Source organism: Gossypium hirsutum, chromosome D06 (genome assembly GCF_007990345.1).
Source record: "Gossypium hirsutum isolate 1008001.06 chromosome D06, Gossypium_hirsutum_v2.1, whole genome shotgun sequence".
In the NCBI taxonomy this organism is placed as follows: Eukaryota; Viridiplantae; Streptophyta; class Magnoliopsida; order Malvales; family Malvaceae; genus Gossypium; species Gossypium hirsutum.
This window is the reverse complement of record NC_053442.1, coordinates 3,595,358-3,618,827: the sequence shown is the minus strand read 5'-3', so window position 1 is coordinate 3,618,827 and position 23,470 is coordinate 3,595,358. Positions and strand designations below refer to the sequence as shown.

At 30.1% G+C, this 23,470-nt stretch overlaps 2 protein-coding genes across 2 annotated transcripts; both read right to left on the bottom strand.

Annotated features, from left to right (window-relative positions):
* Positions 1–1,612: 1,612 nt before the first annotated feature.
* On the bottom strand, positions 1,613–7,013 carry LOC107941553 (rhamnogalacturonate lyase B). Its single transcript, XM_041096411.1, has 13 exons — positions 6,972–7,013; positions 6,142–6,263; positions 5,991–6,050; positions 5,663–5,899; positions 5,429–5,570; positions 5,175–5,345; positions 4,944–5,099; positions 4,766–4,872; positions 4,594–4,684; positions 3,817–3,998; positions 3,162–3,335; positions 2,940–3,056; positions 1,613–2,020 (listed from the first exon to the last, which is right to left on the bottom strand). The coding sequence occupies exons 1-13, from the start codon at positions 7,011–7,013 to the stop codon at positions 1,657–1,659; spliced, it is 1,965 nt and encodes a 654-aa protein (XP_040952345.1). The 3' UTR covers positions 1,613–1,656.
* A 3,547-nt stretch (positions 7,014–10,560) lies between these two features.
* On the bottom strand, positions 10,561–17,599 carry LOC121218202 (probable rhamnogalacturonate lyase B). The gene is made up of 15 exons (XM_041095041.1): positions 17,352–17,599; positions 17,112–17,233; positions 16,909–16,968; positions 15,921–16,040; positions 15,709–15,828; positions 14,661–14,802; positions 14,396–14,572; positions 14,144–14,299; positions 13,950–14,056; positions 13,135–13,225; positions 12,880–13,021; positions 12,637–12,793; positions 11,922–12,038; positions 11,091–11,217; positions 10,561–10,893 (listed from the first exon to the last, which is right to left on the bottom strand). The coding sequence occupies exons 1-15, from the start codon at positions 17,391–17,393 to the stop codon at positions 10,624–10,626; spliced, it is 1,950 nt and encodes a 649-aa protein (XP_040950975.1). The 5' UTR covers positions 17,394–17,599; the 3' UTR covers positions 10,561–10,623.
* Positions 17,600–23,470: the final 5,871 nt, after the last annotated feature.

Below are 23,470 nucleotides of genomic sequence, written 5' to 3'. Positions count from 1 at the left end.
CAAACGGCCCATTCAGCAGCGCTTTGATAAATTTTAAACTCTCATTTAAAAGTTGATTTTATCTATTAAAATATCTCCAATAATTATTCTATAAAATTTTTCATAATATGATTTTTTAAAACAACTCTAAATACTCAAAAAAATAATGATAAGGATAAAGAAAAGAATCATTAATAATTTAAACTCTCTCTCTCCTATTTCAATCCAAACGAATGGATAATCGTGGGCTCTTTATTTTAATGAAATTCTCTTCATTTATTGGCTTAAAAAAGATGTAATCAAGGTTTATGTAACAATCAAACATGTCAACAAAAAAATTTTGATTGCACCAGAACTATTAATCTATCTGTTGTTGTATAACAAGAAATACTATTTCAATAATCGATGACAAAGGCACTAATGGATTATTGGACTTCTAATATTTGTATATAATTAGAGTTGTTCAAGGATGGGGCAACCTATCTAGTCGGGTAGGCTTGGCCTAGTTTGGGTTGGGCTTGAGTAAGAAATTTTCTATCTTGGATTGATCAGTTTTGGATAAAATTGATTTAATAATAAAAAAATACTTTTAAAGTAAAATTTAATTATAAAACTATATAAAATTTTATATTAATATTTGAACAATAAAGCGAGCTTTTGAGGCGTGTCTAGCAAGCTAAAAAACATGCTTGGGCTTTAGTTTTTTTTATAATTGAGCCGCGACAGGGTTTAACTCTACTCATGGATTATACAACTTTATTTATAATGTGTAAGTTGTAGATTTAGTCTTTATAATTTATACTTTAATTTGGTCATTTGATCTTTATACTTTTTGAAAATTATACTATATTGTAGTGTAAATATTTTTAAAAAATATGTTATTTATGTTTAAAATTTCAATATAAGAATATGTATAAGGGTAGTAAAAGAAAAAAAATGAAATTACTGAATATTAAATAAAAAGAAATTGTAATTTGATTTAGGCTAACTATCGATAAATATAAATAAATTTATGAAATATTTAATATTCATATTTTAAATTAAATTGGACTTGAATGATCATATATATTACGTTAATATAACATATGAATCCAGATCAAACTTGAACCAACTTAATTACAAACTCATAAAATACAGATTAAAGTAAGAAATAAAGCTGAGTAAACCAACAACAACACAATCTACAAATCCATGTAATTACAAGACACACTTGCATTTTACACACATTGATATACCATGTTCTCTTATGTTCATACAAACACAATTCCTTTTCCCATCCTTTATGTCAACCTAATGTTAATATCATACTTTGATTTTATTGTCATTTCTCGAGAAAAAAATATTATGCTGGCTTCTATATTAAAAGTTAAATTGTATTTTATCTATTTACTCATAAAATGGATAAATTAGTTTTTATACGTTAATTCAAAGAGTAAACTAATATTTTCTATTAAAAATTCCATCTATATTTACTGATAAAAATTGATTTTGTTGACAGAATAATTTTTCGTATACATGGACTGATTTTTAATAGAAAAAATAGATGAAATTTTAAAAAAAGGATCAATTTACTTTTTAATCTAAAATATAATGATTAATTTACTCTTTTTTTTTTTGAATAAAAAGAGCTCACATAAGGCGTGCATGATATATTTGCCTCATTTCTTGGTGGAATCGTCAAGAAGGTGGTGCCTCTAAACGAATATAATCATACATAAGCCCTTGTAATGCACTGCTACACATTGGTTGAGTCAAGAAAATGGTGTTTTCACCTTCCATAAGCAAAGTACCTTTCAAATCTATGCTATAAAGACCGTACAGTCCATGGATTCCATGTCTTGTAATGGTGTTATCATGTCCAATCACTCCTGTTGTAAACAATGGGGGATTTGCCTTCGGATTATTGATTCTAACTTGTAATTCTGCAACATAGGCTGTTGCCAGAGCAACTCGAAGTTTGTAGGTTCCAGTTTGGTTTATACGATCAAGGTTGAACTTGATTTGCCATGTGGTTCCTTCATACTTTCCATCATCCTTCTTCCTGAAAATCAACAAATTTCATCTTTTGTTAATGGGAAACTCGATAATTTTAAGATAGGGCAAATTCATGGTTTCTGGTATTTCTATTATGTTAAAATTTCGGATGTAGTCCCTGTACTTTTAGTTTGGCATAATTTGGTCTCACTACTTTTATGCTATTATTAGTTAGTCTAAATTGGTAAACACAATTAAACTATTTTTGCTAAAGTGCCGACTTGAATTTTTTCTAAAAGGGAAAAAAACAACATTTAATCTTTAAACTTGGTAATTTTTTCACATTGATCTTTAATTTTTTATTATTCATATTAGCCTTGGAACTTAGCAGTTATTCTCGATTTGATCATTGAACTTGAATTCCGTTAAAGTATGATGACGTGAAACTCTAAAATTATGCCAAATCATTACTTGTTTTTTTTATATTTTTTTACTAAGTTTTGGTTTGTTTTAGATTTTATATAATGTTTTTTAAATTTTCAAATCATGACATGGCACAATCTTAGAGTGTCACATTATCATACTTTACGAAATTCAAGTTTAATTACTAATTAAAGAAAAGTTGTCAAGTTCCGGACTAATATAAAGAAAAAATGTTCAGGGACTAAGTTGAAAAACTTACTGAATTCAAGGGATAAATGTTGCTTTATCCCTTTAAATAAATACCCTTAAGCATTCGGTTGACATGCAATTCTTTTATTGATTTAAGCTGTTTAGCATTTAGCTAATACATAAATTTTTATCAGCACTTTAGTAAAACAATTAATAGTGTTAATCATTTGAATTAATTAATAACATTATAAATAAAGATTCAAATTAGGTCAAATTAAAGAACAATGACTAAATTCCAAATTTTAGTATAGTAAAAGGACCAAAACCATCAATTTGACCATTTAAAGATATGTAAAAGAAGAAAAGAAAAAAACCTGGTAACTTGAGCAAAGAACCAATCAGTTCTGTAATCACTAACACCAACAGTGTAAACTAAATCTCCATTAGGATATAAATCTGAGTATCTCTCCCACAATCCATATTGCCTATACCTGATCAAAACCAGAACGATCAAACATTTTACATTTACTTCATCTTAATACTATCATTCATGTTGAATTTCATATACACAAAATTTGCAGGCTCAGAAAACTAACTTTTCAGGGTGGTTCACATATAGTTTATTAATGTACTTTGGATCAGGATCTGGTACATAGAACTCTGCTGCAGTTCTATCAGGGATTCCAATTTCCCACAGTGTAGCCCCATCTCTTGGTGGTTCATAAACAAGCTCACCCATGTCGATATCACAACCTGCTTTAACATATTGCCTGAATGAGATTTTGTTATGCATGTATGTATGTATGGGTGGTGCTAGGGGGCTGGCAGGCCCCGGCCCCTGAAATGGGAAATCCCATTTTTAGCCTTTTAAAAGTTCTTAAATTTTTTAATTGGTACATGATAAAATTACATTTTGGTCCCTCCAAAATGAGATAATTTTTTATTTAATATTTTAAAAAATTATAAAGATATAAGTTATTAAAACAGTGAAATTGCATTTTAACTCTCATAAAAATATATATAACTTAATTCCGAATCTTCCGTAAAAATTTTCTCCCTTCACCCTGTATGTATATATGTATGTATGGGTGAAGCCAAAAAAAAATTAAGGAGCGAAGATTAAGTTATATATTTTTATGGTTTTCAAAAGGATTACGTCGAAATTTTAACATTTCAGGAAACTAAACTATAATTTTATTATATATCAACTTAAATTTTGACTAAAAAAATAATTTATCATTTTAAGAGCACTCGTATGTATGTATATTAGAAGTGAAAATGGATTTGATACCTGAAGTTATGGTAATTATGGTATCATTTTTGTAATCACCAATGAAACCTGGGACCCAAGCATAAAGATTATAGTCACCAGCCCTTACATCATTGATCAAAAAGTAGCCATTTTCATCTGTTTTAGTCCAGAATTGGTAACCCTGACATAATATATTTATATATTGATTCAGATTCATAAAACAGTGCCTTGGGGAACAAGCAATTGAAAGGCAAAGCTGGTAATTTTTTTATGGTAAACTATACCTAAACTATTAGTAAATTCATTAAACATAAAAAAGTTACAAAATTGTAAATGAACTATTCAAAAGTTTTCATTTAAATCACTGATCTATTCGAAAGTTTTCATTTAAGTTACTAGACTGTTAAGTTTTTTTAAAAAAGTTCGACTAATGAACCCTAAGTAACGATTTGACGATCAGTATGATGGATTAGTACCCATTTATAACTAGAAAAATATATCTTCGATCCAAGTCGATCTGAAGATCAATATTGGAGATCAGAGAAGAAAACCATTTGAATTTTGGTTTGCTGATTATTATAGAAGAGAAGGGGAAAAAGAGTTTTCGATTGGTATAGGTGGTGCGAATAGAGAGGCCATATAGTAGTGATTTTTTAACACTGAAAACTTTCGAATAGTTAAGTGACTATTTTATAATTTTTTAAAATTAAGTGACCAAACATAAATTTACTATTAGTTTAATAACCTCGAGTGTAGTTTACCCATTTCTTATTTACCTTGCTTTCTGCTTGCCATGAGCCAACATCTCCTGGTGGCGCCAATCCCACGTAAGCACCATTTACTGATATATGTTCATTGCTAACATACCTAAACAAGTTCCAGCCATGGAACTTGATCAAAATCCGCCTTGAATATTAACAAATCAATCCAAAAAGCCAAAGAGAGTACCTGTCACTAACTCGTAATCTACCACTAACGCAACCTCGCTGCTCGGATTTTGGAAAATCGTCCGATGCTAGGAAGTTGTAAGGCCAACATTGGACTTGGGTGTTTGTCTGTAAATCCAAATTCGATTGTTTTAAGGTGGTGTTGTTCTTCCAATTGTTAAGCAGTAAAAAGAAAGTACCTCTTGTTTAGCATCTTCCCATAGCCAAAGAGGATCATTGTTGTCAATCAAAGTGTTGAGATAAACGAAAACGGGGCCGAATACTTTCTTCCATGGCTCTCCGCGTTGAAACTTCGGCACCATTTCCTCCCCAACGTAATGAGCACTCAAAAACATCTAAAAGTAGCATTTTGGTTAATGATCACATGTAATTAGAACATTGATCTCATAGCTTACTTGTTTGTTACTTACTGCTAGATTTATAGGACCAACATGAGAAGTAAGGTTTTGTTTCATTGGTCCACCGGATCGGAACTCATTGCTCGGCGTGATTTGCCACCACCCCACTGGTGGATCGTTGCATATCCATCCATGAACATGAAGATCTTTGTTTTCGCAAGAGTATTGATATTTGTCATCCACCTACAATAATAACAATACCATATATGTTCACTAAACAAGTAGGAAAAGCCTAAAGGGAAAAAAAAAACCCCAAAGAAATGAACCTCTCCCTTGAACTCCGACTCGACCGGATGAACAATTAGGACTGCTTCGGGATAAGCTAGGGGACTACTTCTTCTTGGTGATCGGTCATCTGGTAACGGCATGCGCCTTTGCCGGTTATCTGCCACTGCCATGTAGCGAAACCTGTAAAGGAACACGACATAAAATTCCTATCAAAATTCAACCCTGTGCAAACAGAATCATATCACTAACACGTAAGTCGATTCATCACATACTTGTCTTTTCTAAGCTTGAAAACGACCCTGGTTTGTGGCAAGTTGAAACCAGGCCACTCTTTTAAGTGTTCGTAAATGGCGTATGAGTAAAACCCCGACGATCCTCGAAGCATTACGAACCTTTTGTCTATATTTAAGGGGACATGCTTGCCCTCTAAAGTACTCCAATCTCTAGTGAATGAGATTTCCACTTGTTCTTCATTTTCAACCATCACTTTGAATTTTGACCCTTTTATTCTGCATATTAATTGCTTTGTTTATCAGATTATAATAATATAATACGAAAAAAAAGCATAAAACAGGTTTTTTTTGGGGTTGCTTGCAGTACACGTAAGAGGTCCCTGTTGTTCCTCCTGTTCCTTCTTCACTCCAAACAAGGTCCCAGTACCTGCATATATGGATTCCATTTTCTTAAGAATTTCTTGTAACCCAAGAAATCTTTAACAATGAGAATTGCAGTGAAGAAATTCATGATTTACCCTCTATCAGATTCATGGTTACGAATTTCAAGCAGATTATCGATGCCTTGATAACTTACTCCGGTGACGATTCCCTCGGGTTTCGATATTGTGACTTGGAGTATCCCATTATCCATCACCACCTGTGTATGGTATGAAAGTGTTAAACTACTGCATCAACAACTACATAACGTTACATGAATTAAAACACATAAAACACACTAAAACTTTTATTATATAAGTATGCGTGTGAAAATCACGTGTTTAAAACATAAAGATTTATTTAAAAGTAATATACAATAAATAATGAAAATTTTAGTTTGAAACTAATTAATAGTAACACATGAAATATGTATGATATTCAAATGAAAAAAAAGTAGATTAACTTGTGATAGCAACTCAATCAACAACATTATTAATATATATACAGTTGCTGGAGGTAATAAAATATGCATAATAAAATTAAAATGTAAATATTATATTAAAATAAAATTTTAGTTTAGTGATAAAGTTAATGTTTTATTGATGTGAATAGTATTGGTTTAAATTCAAAGATTAAAAAACCCTTTAATAATTTTATTACGGAAGGATATTTTCATAATTTCTCAAATCGAGTTGGTGCCCGATTAACTCATGACGCCAACTCAATCAAGGACTTAATAATAGTATAAATAAAAAGACTAAAATACCCTCAAAAAATATAAATTGATTTAATTACAAAAAGACATTTTCGTAATTTTTTTAAATTGAGTTAATGCCTAGTTAACTCGTGATAACAACTCAACTTGAAGTTTAAATACTAGTATAGATAAAATGGTTTGGAAAATCTTGGAAACAAGATTTTGACTTACATGATCATCTTGAATAAACAATTGCACCCCTTGAATGGACATGGTTTATGAGACTTCTTTTTTTCTGTTCTTTTTTTTTTTTTTGGTTTTCCCTGAGACTTAATCAATTAGTGCAAAACTAATTGATTTGGGGGGATAATTATATATAATGAACAACTTGTAGGGGGTCTAACGTGGAAACATTTTTTAAATAAATGGTGCATGGCTTATAAGAAATGGGTTTTGTTTGTGTGTGTGTGTGTGTGTGCTGCTTTACTTGGATTAGAGAGCAAGGCATCTAAATTTTGGGTTTACTTTTGTTGATTGAGAATTCTTTACTCAGTCGCTAATTGTGTTTGATTCACAAGTGCAAAGCCGTGAAAGAGTCGCTACGTACGTGCATTATGTTGGCTGCTCCACTTACGATGGTTCCTTCATTAAGTCATAGATTGCATTGCCCATGTTATAAAATAAAAGCTTCTTTATGAGGGGCATAGATTACAACGTTAAAGCGTGTGTGGTTCAGCTATGATGGCTTACATTTACAGGAAAATATAAAATTGAGGCATCCTTTGTTTATGTTATAAAATGTTGTACTTTATTATAATAGAGCTTTCTTGTCGTATAACTTAGTATCTAATTGTTTTTTTATTATTAATTTTTGGTGTAGTGCATTACAATCAGTGGAGAAATTAGAGGTGCTGGCAGAACTTCTAAAATAGAAATTTTTTTTATTTTGACTCTTTAAAATTTTTTAAAATTTTAGATTAATAAAGATAAAATTATACTTTGACCTCCTTAAAAATAATAAAATTTTGATTTAATCCTTTAAAAATTACATTTTTACTATCATAAAAATTACAATTTAATTGCAACTCCTAAAAATATTTTCTAGCTTCTCCCCGATTACAATCTTAATATTTCATAAGTAAAATAAAAAAATTATATTGGAAGAATTGTAAATAAATATTTAGCTCATATATTGATCAATCAAAAAATTTATAAGAGGGAAATGAATATAAAAATCAATTACGGGAATAAATTGCAGAAGTTAAAATTCAAAACAATGAATATGATTTCTTAAATTTAACAACATAAATTAATTGGATTAAATCATATATTTTCGAAGAAATCTTTTGTATAACTAAGATTACCCCTTTAAATCCTTATTAATTAATGATGATTTATGCGGTGAAATTAGTGCATTTTTTTCCTATTTTCGTAAATTAATTATCAATTTAGTTGTTTTAGAAAGGGTAAACTATCAAAATAGTCACTTTTATTTCTCTCAGGTTACATTCTAGTCACTTATGTTTGAAATGTTACGTATTAGTCACTTACGTTAACGTGTTATAATATTTTAATCACTGAGCCGTTAATTTAACTTTCCCTTTTTTTTCATTCTCTTCTACTTCTCCCTCTATTTTCCTTTATTCTTCATCTCTTTTAACGTAAAAGAAAAATATTAAATTGCTTAAAACGAAAAAGAGGGACCGATTGTATAATTTAACCTAAAATTTTCGTTTGGAATGATGATTTAACGTGTCACATCATCTTACCGTTACACCTTTAACAACAATTAATGCTCCATGACTAAATGTTACAACATAATAATGTAAGTGACTAAAACATAATATTTCAAATATGAGTCACTAAAATGTAACCCAAACAAAATAAAAGTGTATTTTTATAATATACCCTTTTAGATATCTTATCATTAATTTTCACGGAGCATTTAGTTAACAAAAGGTAAGACAATTTCTAACAATAGGATTATCGTGTAAGGCTATTTTAACTCTCCCATTTAGTGCTTTAATTAGTTATAATTTTCTCCTCCAGCTGTTGAATTGGCTAAATTTTCAATGAAATGATATAAATAAAATTTAACTTTTTTTTATCCCGTGCGATGTTGTTATATATATCTTAAAATTTCTTTATTTATTAATTTAAAATAATTTTCAACCTTTGAAAAATAAAATGATTAAAAATAAAATTTATATAAATATGAACGTTTTGAATTTTTAGTCTTCATTTATGATATAATAATTGTAAAAGTCATATATGTTATTTTTTTATATATGATATTAATTTAACAAAAATAAGTATTTATTTCAAAATTGTAATATAAGTCCATATAAATTAATACAAATATATACCACATATGTATGTATTCATATTAAAAATTGTGATTATTATTTAAACTTGTAACTATTGTAAATTTTAAGTGATTTAATTAATTAATATATACATCAATATATAAAAATAAAAGAATATATGCATCATATATTTTTTATATGCTATTTAGATTATTGTGTCTCACATGCATGACTTTTTCTAAAAATAGTATTACTATATTTTAATAAATAATTAAAATATATTAATTTAAAAATGTTTAAACTAACTTAAAAAATACTACAAACTAAAACTATTTAAGTTTTTTTACATAAAAAATAAAAAAAAATTATTTACATTGTTAATATATATATGATTAGAGATAAAATTAATTAATTTGATTCAAAATATAATTAGATAATATTCAATTAATAAATATTTTTAAAAAAATTATTCAAACTAATCATTACTGAGATTGTTTTTAGAGATTTAATTCTGAAACTACCAACATTTGAAGAATTTATGAAGCAAATTATAACTAAAAAATTTTTTTAATGCAAAATGTCAAAATTACAATATGAACATAGTTTTATTTCCATTTTAGATGAAATCTTATAATATGCATATATAAATAAAATTGTATGAACTTTTAGTAAATTTTAGAAAAGAATTCGTCTTGAAATAAGGTAATAAAGTGTAATTTAAGAAAAAGATAATGAATTAGAAATGCATACCACTCGAATTATTTAGGAATCTTAAACTCCTTCATGCATGATGTGATTGATTTCTTAATTGATTTGGGTTGAAATTCTAAAATTAAAAAATTGATATAATAATTTATTTGAACTTTTAATTTTAATAAAAAAATATTTAATTATTTTATTTTTTTAATCATTGAACTTGTATTGTTTATCAAATTATCCTTTTTTTTAATTAAAATTGACTATTTATTATAGTTTAGAGTAAAATCGACCAAATGATAATAATAATAATAAAGTGTTAAAATTGTTATATAAGTAAGTGTGGGTTTAGATGGGTGATGTTGTGCGGTGCGTTTAGCTTACTTTTTGTCTCACACTATAATATCATTGCAATATCTAATCTCATCCAAACCCACACTGATTGCTTATGAATTACCAATCTAGTAGTATATACAAATTTAAATACTTGTGTAACTAATTGAGAAAAAAAGTAAAAACATTTTTTATGATCAACTAAGGGTGTATTTAACATTGCTTTTAAGAGACACTTTACAAGATACTTTTCGAGATAAAATCATTACTAAACAAGATATTTTTGAGCTTTTGAGACAAAAAATGTTTGAAAAAGCACTTTTTGACTAAAAGCAAAAGCAGAAAATTTTAATTTTTAATCAAAAAGTGTTTTTTTTTTGCTCAAAAATACTTTTGAGAAGAAATACTAAACTGATCCTAAAAACAGATAATAGTTTTCGTAAAGCAACCGAAACAATATCTATTACACTAGTAAAGTATGCAAATACTTAAAAACATATAGCATTGATCCACACAAATAAACAAACATTATCCAATTTCATCTCTAATTACAATGTACTCGACATATATTCTTCATTAGAACTTAATTTTGAGGGACCTTCGAGTCGAATGTAATCGTACATGATACCTTGAAAAGGACTACTACTTCGCGGTTGCGTAAGGAAGATAGTGTTGTCACCTTGAACCAACAATTTTCCAGGTACATCTACATTGTAAAGCCAGTAGAGTCCATGAATTCCATGCCTTGCTATCGAGTTATCCCTCCCGATTAGCCCGCTCGAAAACAAAGGATTTGTTTTCGGATCATTGATTTGAACCTATAGATAATAAAGAATTGATCGGTTCGATTAATAATCGTATTGAACTTTCATTAATCTAATTAATGAGATTTACGAAAGCATTAAAAAAATTTTAAAATCACATTTATGAACATAATTTTTTAGAGTTAACCAAACCAAATTAAATTCGGTTGGTTAAATCGATTAAAATCGAATAATGAACAGTAGTTATATACCTGCAATTCGGAAAAAGTTGCAGATGCAATCGCCACTCTTAATTTATATGAACTACCCTGATCTACATTGTCAAGTTTGAATCTAATTTGCCATGTGGTTCCTTGATACTTGTTAGTATCAATTTTCCTGCAATCAACAAACCTTGGTAACTCGAATATCAAAGTGTGACACCTAAAACAACAATGGAAATCCTGTATAACTCTTTGACCGAGGCGAATCTGAAAATATTTTAAGACCAAATTTTAATTATAAATTTTTGAGCTGTTAAAATATAATTTTATCTTTTTTAAGAGATTAAAAAGAATATTATTTTTAGAAGTCAAATTATAACTTTATCATATATCAATTTATAATTTTATTATTTTAGATAGGACTAAATAGATAATTTTTCATTGGGGAAGGGGGCAAGGCATTCGCCTCTAGCCCAATGGGCATCATTATTATTGTAGCAACCTAAAAATTATAGGTTGAAGCACGTTTCAGTATGTAATGTCCGGGCAAAAAATAAAATGCAAATTCAAAGGAAGCATGGGCCTTCGCCCTCCAAAAATAGAAAATTAACCTTTTAGTCCTCTAAAACAATTTTAAATTTAAGAGTTAATATATGGTAAAATTATACATTGACCTTTAAAATGAAAAATATCATATTCAATCCCTTCAAAATTTATAAAATCATAAATTTATACATAATAAAATTATATTTTTACATTCAAAAAATTTATATTTTAATTTCCGCTCTAAAAGATTTTCTGGTTTTTACCCTGAATTATACATGGATGTTTAAAAATGAAAACGATAAGGGAAGTGGGAATGATGTTGAAGAGTCTTGCCTGGTTACTTGGGCAAAGAACCAGTCTTTTTTATAGTCACTACTGCCAACTGTGTAAACTAAATCTTCATTGGGATACAGTTCTGCATATCTTTCCCAAAGTCCATACTGTCTAAACCTGTCACCACAAAGGTACATTACTACATATATTGAGCTGCTGTTTATATGCAAATTTAAGAACATGACCACTGAAAAAGGATGAATATTTCATTACTATTATTAATTATGGATTAATTGCACATGGCATCGCCAAACTCTGACTCAAACTTTAAACCGATCCATGAAATTCAAACGTGTTAATTGGATTCTCAAAGTATCAGTTGTCACCTTAGTCGTCAACTTGGACATTAAATGTATATTTAAAACATGAGTCGTATGGACAATTTAGATTTGGCGTGGAGCATAACTTGGATTGGTATCAAAATGGTATCAATCAAGTACTTGATATTCCTAAATTGTTCATGCTACAGATATATATGTATTTAAAATTTAATTTACCTACTTTAAATATGTTACATGTCAAATTCGAGTTGACATTTATCATCCAAGTTAACAAGTAGGTTGATAGAAATCTCTTATTGATATGGTACTAATACTTTGATGACTCTATCGAAACGTTTTCAAAATTTAAAACCATATATATCTTGATGGAATTAAGTCATTAATTCATAAATTGAATGTGGAGGCTTTTGAGAATGCAAAGATGAAAGGCTAACCTATCAGGATGGTTGACATAAACTTTGTTGATGTACTTAGGGTTAGGATCCGGGACATAAAATTCCGCAGCAGAACGATCAGGAATTCCTATTTCCCACAACGTCGGCCCGTTTCGTGGAGGTTTGTATACCAGATCGCCGACCTCAATTTCACTACCTACATTAAAATTTTCACTAACATGGTCACATTAAAACCCTTATAATACTAGGCAATTTTGAGAATTTACAAAGCTCCAATTGTACCTGGAGTCATGGTAATGGCAGCACTATATTGATAATCTCCAATAAAGCCAGGAACCCATGCATAAAGGTTATAATCACCAGGTCTTATGTCGTTGATCAAAAAATAGCCATTTATGTCTGTCTTGGTCCAAAATTGATAGTCCTATAAGGAAATATGATATCATAAATATATTTCAGAATTATTTATTTTATTTCCATCATATACTATATATGTATAAAGCATGACACTGCATATATATAGTACAAGAAATTCACCTTGCATTCTCTTTGCCAAGACCCAACATTGCCTGGTGGAGCCAATCCTATGTAAGCTCCATTGGCTGGTATGTTGTCATCACTAACATATCTAAACAATATAATCCCCAAAAATTGAGAACATGATTTAATCAATTGGGTGTGCTTGCTACGCTACAAAAGTATAAACGAGAATTTCTCAAGGTAATAAACAATATAGGTTTATTGGACTATCAATCGGATCATTCTATCGATCTATCTATTAACTTGAGCACAGGATGGAATGTAAGAGTAGCCAGAAGGGCAAAAAATTTAGATATTTTCATTAAGCCCTTCAAAATTTGTGAAAATTTTTAATTAGACTCTTAATTTTAAAAAAAATCTCAATAAACTCCAAAATATTTGGAAAAAAAAATTGGACCCCAAAATTTTGGAAACTTTAATTAGGCCTCTCAAACTTAATGTCACATTCTGGCACTGCTTAGACATTAAATGGTAGCTTGAGTTTGATGTGAAATATATTTATTTAACTCAATCGTGTATCTATCGCATGAGTAGTTTGGATTTAACTGTTTAAAAAATATTTCATTCTAAATTTTTTTGGTGGAACTAGGGCATCCTCTATGTCCATTTTATGATCCATAGAGACTAATTCATTCAAGATTGCTCTTTTTAATAATATTGTCTTCAAAATTCTAAACCCAAATTCTCCCTCATGGTGCATTGTGTCTCTCGCTATAAAGACTATATCTATCTTGTTTTTCACATTTCATATTCAAACCATCCATGCATGCAATAAGTGCATGTGTAGATTTTGATTATGTGTTTTAAATTACCTGTCATTGACAAGAAGCCTACCGTTGACATTTCCACGTTGGTTGGATTTAGGGAAATCATCTGAGGCTGGAAATGTATAAGGCCAGCTTTGAACTTCAATTATCATCTGTAGCCATTAACTTGTCATTTATTATCAGTAATTCACACATTCTAATCCTAATAGTTTAATCGTGAGTCCAATAAACAACTAAACCTGTTGTTTAGCATCCTCCCAAAGCGAAAGCGGCTCATCTCCGTCCATTGTACAATTAAGATAGATAAAAACAGGGCCGAACACTTTCTTCCAGGCCTCACCGGCACTGAATTTCGGCACCAAATCTTCCCCGGTATAATGAGCACTCAGAAACACCTGTACCATATTATATATCATTTATATCATCCATGAGGGTTAAAGTTTCAGCATCACCAAAAGTACAAAGAGGCCAGCCAGCCAAGGTTTTCTTACAGCAAGGGTTGTAGGACCAACATGAGAGGTTAAGTTCTGTTTGACTGGACCACCGGACCGGAACTCGTTGCTGGGTGTGACCATCCAGAACCCTACTGCCGGTTGGTCGGTGGTGCAGATCCAGCCATGGACTTGGCTGTCTTTGTTATCACATGAATATTGGTACTTGTCATCCACCTGAACTCAACATTGAGACAAAATTTTCATTCAATTTCATTGCTTTAGCAAATTAAAGAGATAATTTTATATGTTAATTAGTGGTCACCTCTCCTTTGAAGTCAGGCTCCACTGGATTAACGAGGAGAACAGCTTCTGGGTAAGCCAGGGCTTGACCTCTTCCTGATAAACGGTCATCAGGCAATGGCATGTACCTTTGCCTATTGTCTGCCATGGCCATGTAGTGAAACCTGTAATTAATTAATTAAACAAAACTCTGCTGTTAGATGTCTTAATGTTTATTTTTATTATCATAATAATAATCATAATATTAATTATTATTAGGCATAATTATACATTTAGTCCTCAATATTTATATCTTTTGTTAATTTGACTCTCTTTTTTAGTTAAATTTGGTCATTAACTTTTTAAAAAGTGTCGATTTGTTTTTTTAATCAGAAATGCCGACTAAAACCATAACTATTTAATGAAGTTGGTGTGATAACTCGTGCGACAATTCACGTGTACTTTATATTGATATGACACTATTGGTTTTCTACGTTATTCACAAATAATTTAAAATTATAAAAATATTTAAAAAAAGCATATAAAAATATCATAATTTTTTTTAAAAAAAAGCATAAGTATATATGGATTGCAATGCTGACTGACATTTTTAAAAACTTATTGTTTTAGTAAATATTTCTATTAAAAACAAAAATTCAACTCTTTTTTAAAAGGTTAGTGGTCAAATTCGACTATTTTTAAAATAGTTATGTGCCAAATTTAGCTAAAAATAAAAATAAAAATTAAATTGACAAAAGATATAAACATTAAAAGCTAAATTGATCTTTATACCTTATTATTATACCTTTTTAAGATTACCAATGTTTAAAATTATACATTTTACTATTGCAACAACTAGAAAAATGTGAATTCAATCATGTTTAAACACATATTTTTTTTCTAATTTAAAAGTTGAGACTTTCGAAATTACAAGTAAAAATGAGTATTCTATCAAATATATATACTTTTTTTGCTTCAAAATTAATTTTTAAGGATTAAATTGCTGACGAGACTAATAAAACTTATACTTCCTACTAGCCACTATATATCTATATATGTAAAGATGTAAAGTGGTAAGTTAATTATAGTACTTGTCTTTTCTGAGCTTGAATGCGATTCTGGTTTCAGCAAGGTTAAAACCAGGCCAATCTTTTAAGTGCTCATAAATGGCATAAGTGTAAAAGCCTGAGCAACCACGCAACACTATGAACCTGACGATAAAAAAAGTCTCACATAAAATGATTCTAAAAGAATATTGTTTTATTGTAGGTTCAAGAATTAATGGAGCAAAAAAAAAAAAAACCTTTTGTCAATATTCAAAGGAACAAGCTTGCCCTCTTGGGAACTATCCCAAGTTCTTGTGAAAGAAACCTCAACTTGATCCTCATTTTCCACTATTACTTTGAAACTTGTTCCTTTAATCCTGCATACAAAAGTTCACTGCTTTCATTCAAATTTAATTTGAGAGGTGGGGCAAAAGCCAAATTAAATTGTAGAAAAAGTCAAATAATTGACATTTGGATCAACAATGAGATTAAAATATGTGATTAAATTTATTTTTAGATTTAAACGCAGTTATAGGCTGTAACCATCTTATAAGATGTTATCCAAACACCTTTCAATTGTTCCTTTAGTTGCTTTAAAAGCTATAAACTTATATGTTAATATATAATAAAATTACTTTTTCACTTATAAAAAAAATTATAAAATTTTGATTAAATTATTTTAAAAATTATAAATTTATAAACTAATATAATGATAAATTTGTATTTTAACTCTTAAAAAAATCTTATAATTCAGTTTCGACATTTTAGAAGAAAATTTTAGCTTCACCTCTAGTTTTATTGTGCTCAATCATGACAAAAATCAATTTTAAAATTTTGGGAGAGACAAAGTTAAAATATATATATTAAAATAATTTAAATTAAGTCATTAAATTTTAGGAGGGACTACAAATGTGATTTTTAGTTAATAAATGTGTTAATATAAATTAAATTATTAAAATTTAAGAGAGATTAAAAGTATAATTAGATCATTTAACCAAGAGGCCAAGACCCGCTCTCTCTGACTTTATCCCTACGCTTAGATTGGTATAGAATCTTCCATTTTTCTATATAAAAGATTCATTATTTACTTGCATGCAATAACTCCTATGCTTAGATAAAGGTTGAAACCGTAACTTGATTGACATTGTTATTATTGCAATGATAAGTACATCGTGAATTCAAAGGTGTTTATACCTTGTATAAAAAATAAAATATTAAGAAAAACAAAAGTAAAAACAATCTTACACGTCAAAGGAGCCAGTAGTACCAGGAGTTCCTGGTGAGTTCCAAACAAGGTCCCAATACCTGAAATGTACGTACCATTTGAAAATACACCCAACAAAGCAATGCAACCTTTGTTTTTTTTTTTTTGAATCAACAGCAAGAATTAAAAACAAAATGAAGATGAAAGCCTGAAGCAATATATATGTGTATATGTATGTATATACCCTCGATTGTCTTCACCATTTAGAACTTCTAGTAAATTATCGATGCCGTTATATCGAATGCCGGTCACGATCCCGTCAGGGTTCAATAATGTCAGTTGGAGTATGCCATTATCTATCATCACCTGCACGAAGATGAAGTTCAATTATATTGTAACTTCAGAACTAAGATGAGCTCTTTCCATGTAATGGGTTTCATTTTACAATGAAACAAACAACAAGAGAAAATAAGGGAAATTATACATGGGTGTCTTGAGTGTGGAGCTGAACCCCAATAACTGGCATGATTATGAAGATTTTGATGTGTTTTTGGGTGGAGAGTGGGTTTTGTTAGATGTGCATGGAGATTTTGGGCAAATAAAATGGTTTATAAGAGTGGGGTTTTCTGGGGATTAGATTTCTTGAATTGGAGATAAAGTATGGTTTTGTGTGGAATACAATTTGGTGGTAGTGGTCACAAATTAAAAACATTCTCTTAACTTTGTCGCCACCGCTGTTTGGTGCCCTTCCCATTAAAGATAAAAGCGTGCAAGAGTCGCTATGTGGAGGAGAGCAGCCAATTTCAGCATGAATTAACGCCCCAGAATAACTAAAGATTCAATTTAAATCACAAGTCCTTGTGTCTTTTTCTTTTTGGTACCCAAAACTCTTGTTATTTTTAATTGCCACCTCAACACATAAAAAAATTGCACCATGTAGAATGGATATCAATTGATTGTCTTTTTATATCAGGATTCAATCCAACTTGTAGGTTTAGAATTGTCCTCTTTGGATACCATCACTGATACTACAAGGTTTTGTCACATTTGGATGTTCTTGTTAGATCAATCCAATTGTGTTTTGTGATATAAGGTCGAATCTCTAAGAAAGTACTATTTGTTTTTTTTCAGAACAAAAGACAACGAAGCCAAGGTTTTCAGAAATGAACTAATAGTCAAATTGATCAAGCCACCAGTCTAATTGATTTGATTTGTTTAATTAAATAAATTCATAAAAATTCATAAAAATAGTAAAGAATAAAAATCTGATTCAACTACCTAAGTATACTAGTTCTCAAATTAATTGATCTAATACTTTTCTTTGGCCTGGTATTAAGGTCGATCTAGTCTAATCCTTGATCATTACGCATTACATAGTAAAAGGTCAATTTAGCATTGCTTTTCAGAATCTTTTTTGGGGACAAAAATATTGTTAAACAATATGCTTTTGAATTCTTCAAAAGTACTTTTGAAATAAAAAAAAATGTTTTGCAAAAATACTTTTTTAATCGAAGCAGAAAATTTTAGTTTTTATTCAAAAGTATATTTTGACTCAAAAATACTACTGAGAATAATGCTAAATTAGCCCTAAATAGAGAATGAGATACATTTTTGGTTGTTGAATTAAGTTATAGATGTCTTTATCTTAAGATTAGGGCCTGATGAAAGTTTTGCTCTTGATAATGAACCGTTGTTACTCTGCGAATATCATGATGATAGTAGTTTCAAGTAAAAGCATGGCTACTAGCCTAGTACTAGGCTACTACAATGACATTTTACTTCTAATTATAGATTGTAGTAGTTTCAATTTATAAATAACATAAATTAAATAAAATATTTAAAAATAATAATAAGGGGAAAATAATATATTCATTCAATTGTGGTAAGAAATAATTATATTTATTCATAAATTAAAGGAAGTATTATATATTAATTAAATTTTGGAGTCAATAATTATATTAATATTATAATAAATGAGGTGTCAAAAAGTGTTCACTTATTGTAATTCTACAATATCATATAAGATTATTTCCTAATTTGCTTATATATCTTACTTTATATAATATATATTATGAATTTATATGATTTGGTGTCCAAATAATTGCATATCCAAATAATAAAAAATATGTGAAATTTAAAAAAATATAAATACGGATGATTTAATTTTTAATGAGATAATATTAACTAAGGATAATTATTATGTTCACTAGGAAAACTCTACAAACAAATTTAAAATGATGTCAAATATTATTTTTAATTATTTTATCATCTTATTACACAAAAAAATAACATTATCCTAAATATATTTGACACCATACAGAATAATAATCTTATTATCTAATTAATTAACAATGTATAATGTATGAGACAAATATAAATCCTTAAGATGCAAATATAATTGTGCTAGCTACATAATCCAGCCCGCCATCACATGGTCCAAATTCCAATGGCAAGTGGCCGTTTGAAGGACTAACAGGCATGGAACGGCCCATGAAATTCCCTGTGGCTATAGTAGAACCCATCTAGTGCCAGCCCCATATTGACTATCATGAAAATTAGAGGGCGTTGGGTTCGACGAATCTTAGATTACGTTCCTCGATAAAATTACAATAATGTAAAATTACGGGTGAAATGTGAGATTACCTTGTATGGTTCATTCGGTTGGAATGTAAGATTCAAGTGTTTGGTTGATGAAATGTAAAATTACCCAAAAACAAATTTTACTATATTGTTCTTGTTATAACATATGGACTCATTAAGCAAATAATTTAATTACTAGGAGGATGCTAAAGAGCAAGCTAGTTTACCAAATTGTCAATCATTCTATAATCCTAATAATTGGGGAAAAAAACCTATAATCTTGTAAAGAAAAAAGAATTTGATTGAAAGATATGGCCTCAGTGAAATTTTCTATTGAAATGACAATTTAAATCATAAACAACAAATCAGATAAGCTTTAAACTTCAATGTATAACAGTAATATTAAATTAATCGAATAAGTATAAGGAATTATTTTAGATAAAAATAAATTAAAATCATAATAAAAAATAAATTTGGGATTTAAAAATTGAAAGCTAATTGAAACTTACAAACAATACAACATAGAGGAAGAAATGGTGATGGTGGCCATTGTACAAAGTCTCCTCTTTGTACCTATCTCTCAATATAGTTTCTTTAATTAATTAAAAAATGATTTATAACAATCGAAAAAACCTTTTCTAAAAAGCAAACAAGAGGAGTCATAACAATTAGCAACATAAGAACTCAACCCTTTCATTTTTGTTCTTTTCGCCTTTTGCCAAAATTGAGCAATACCCCTTTTCTCTGCTATTTTTCTTTTCAACAATTGCTGCTTGTGCCGATTCTCCCTTTATTCTCCTCCTCTTGGCATTTTTCTGCTCTTCTTGTTTCTCAATTTGACCAAGCCAATCCCTTCTCTCCCTCCTTTCTTACTCATTCGAAGTTCTTCTTATCACTTACTTAAAACCGAATTCTCCTTCTCTTTATTTCTTTTTCTGCAACTTTTCATCTCTGTCAACCTTGAGTATTCTTTCTTAATCTGGAATTAGGCCGAATATTAGTTATCTTTTCTTCTTCTTCTCTTCTGATTTAGTCAACATTTGATTGTTGTTCGTGACTGATTCTCTTCCTTCCCATCTGCTTTAATCCGCATCGTCAAAGGTTTGTTGGTTCTGTGGCTAAATGCTAGTTCTCTTGTTGGCCGTGTGTTTTCCGTAGGTTAGTATTTGATTAACCTTGGTTATTGGATATTAATGCTTAATAATGGTTGTAGTACAAATAAACCACAAGGAGGTGAGATCGCTTCATAATCATACGGCTTAGGAAGTATAAGTCGATTCAGTTAAGGTAGGTATTAATCTTGGGTTCGACTTTTGTATTGGAAAGGCTTGTTAAATCTTATTAATGGAATGGCTAACCGAGTACCCTAATCGAATATAGGTTCTACGCTCGTGGGCTACTGCATTTTTCTTCAACAAGGTGTGTATACACACCACTCCAATCGTAGATTGGCAAATACCGAAATCCCAAAATACCGAAAATTCAAAAAGCCAAAAGTACGGCTACGGCTATCACACGAGCGACTCAGATAACCTAAATTGTCATAACAGTGAAAATGGGCCTAAGTGGGCCCACACACTCGTGTGGCCCACTAAGCCCAAAAATGCCCTTGGCCATGCGATCGCCATGGTCAGCTCATTATTTTCTCTCCATCTTAGAAAATTTTACTTGCGTAGGGCCCATAGGCCTATTGGGCCCACTCGGCCCATTCTGATCCATTTGGCCCAAAAACGGCCTAAGACCACGAGATCGCTCATGGCGACCTATGTCGTTGTATCGACTTATCCACACGTACGTTTGTGCACTCGTGTGATAGCCATAGCCGTACTTTTGGCTTTTCGATTTTTTGACATTTCGGGATTTCGGCATTTGCTGATCTACGATTGGAGTGGTGTGTATACACACCTTGTTGAAGAAAAACGCAGTAGCCCACGAGCGTAGAACCTATATTCGATTAGGGTACTTAGTTAGCCATTCCATTAATAAGATTTAACAAGCCTTTCCAATACAAAAGTCGAACCCAAGATTAATACCTACCTTAACTAAATCGACTTATACTTCCTAAGTCGTATGATTATGAAACGATCTCACCTTCCTATGGTTTATCTGTACTACAACCATTATTAAGCATCAATATCCAATAACCAAGGTTAATCAAATACTAACCTAAGGAAAACACACGGCCAACAAGAGAACTAGCATTCGGCCACAAAACCAACAAACCTTTGACAATGCGGATTAAAGCATATGGGAATGAAGAGAATCGGTTACGAACAATAATCAAATGTCGACTGAATCAGAAGAGAATAAGAAGAAAAGATAACTAATATTCGGCCTAATTCCAAATTAAGAAAGAATGCTCAAGGTTGACAGAGATGAAAAGTTACAGAAAAATAAATAAAGAGAAGGAGAATTCAGTTTTAAGTAAGTGATAAGAAGAATTTCAAATGAGTAAGAAATGAGGGAGAGAAGGGATTGGTTCAGTCAAATTGAGAAACAAGAAGAGCAAAACAGTGCCAAGAGGAGGAGAATAAAGGGAGAATCGGCACAAGCAACAATTGTTGAAAAGAAAAATAGCAGAGAAAAGGGGTATTGCTCAATTTTGGAAAAAGGCAAAAGTCACTCATCTTGAATTCATATCATCTTATACCTTTCCCGTTAAATCATTTAAAATAGCGATGGATACATGGGCAGTACACAGTGTACAATATGGTAAACCTGTCAACTCATATTCGGGAGTGCTTATAAAAAGACATAAACAGGAAGTTTATCCAAGTTAAAACAGAAAGCTCAAAAGAGTTGTATTCAAGGAGCTCGTGCGAGCCTATAACGGGTAGTTCTGAAAAGTCATTAATCGAGAAGCTTCGGATAGCCATATGTCGGGAAGTTCAAGCGAGCCATAACGGGAAGCTCACAAAAAGCCAATTTAACAGGAAGCTCACGAAGAGCCATATATTGGGATGCTCATAAGAGCTAATGTGTGTCCACAACACATGTAGGATCACAACCTATCGAGACGCTCCAAAGAGTTATAACAGGAAGCTCGCAAGAACTATATAACGGGATGCTCATGAGAGCTAATATCGGGACGCTCTTTCAAGCTATAGTGTGTCTGCAACGTATGCAAGACCACAACCAATACGAGAGCCCTGTATCCAATCGATTTTCATGTATTCAAACAGATTTTAATATTTATCGAGTATTTTTCGGATATACGATTAATTTCATAAACATAACAATTATACAATTTGATATTCACATATACATCATTTAATTCAAACATATAAATGTACACAAGTTAGTTACACGAACTTACCTCAACACTTGCTCGTGTATGAAAATCTACTAATCCGACACTTTTTCTTTTCCTCGATCTAACTCCTTATTTGATCTTTTCGGATCTATATAAATGAATTTAATCATCAATTTATTAAATTTCATATTCAAATCAACCCAATTCACACCTTAGGCAAAAGTACCATTTTTCCCCTATACTTTTAATTAATCTAATTTTGTCCCTAGGCTCGGAAAATGAAATTCATGCAATTTAATCCTTATTCCAAGCCTAACTGATTTTTTACATATAAAAATAGTAGTCCACGTATTTCAAAAAAATCAAAAAAAATTCATGAATTTTACATCTTTTCAATTTAGTCCTTAAATCACAATTTCATGGAAATTTCCTTTACAAAAGTTGTTTACCTATCAACAACCTTTCATTTTCTACCATAAATTTCAAAATTTCAGCATAATCATCCATGGAAAAATTTTAATACTTCGATAATTTTGCAAATTAATCCCCAAATTAACTAGATTAGGTTATTACGATCTCAGAAATATAAAAATTACTAAAATCGGGACAAGAATACTTACCTAATTAAGCTTGCTTGAGTTCTTTTCTCTTAGCTAGGTTTCCATAAAACTATTTGGGGAAGATGATGAAAATAAGATGACATTAGATTATTATCATCTTTAATTATTTCAATTTCTAATTTAGTCCTTTTCTTTTCTTCAATTTCCATA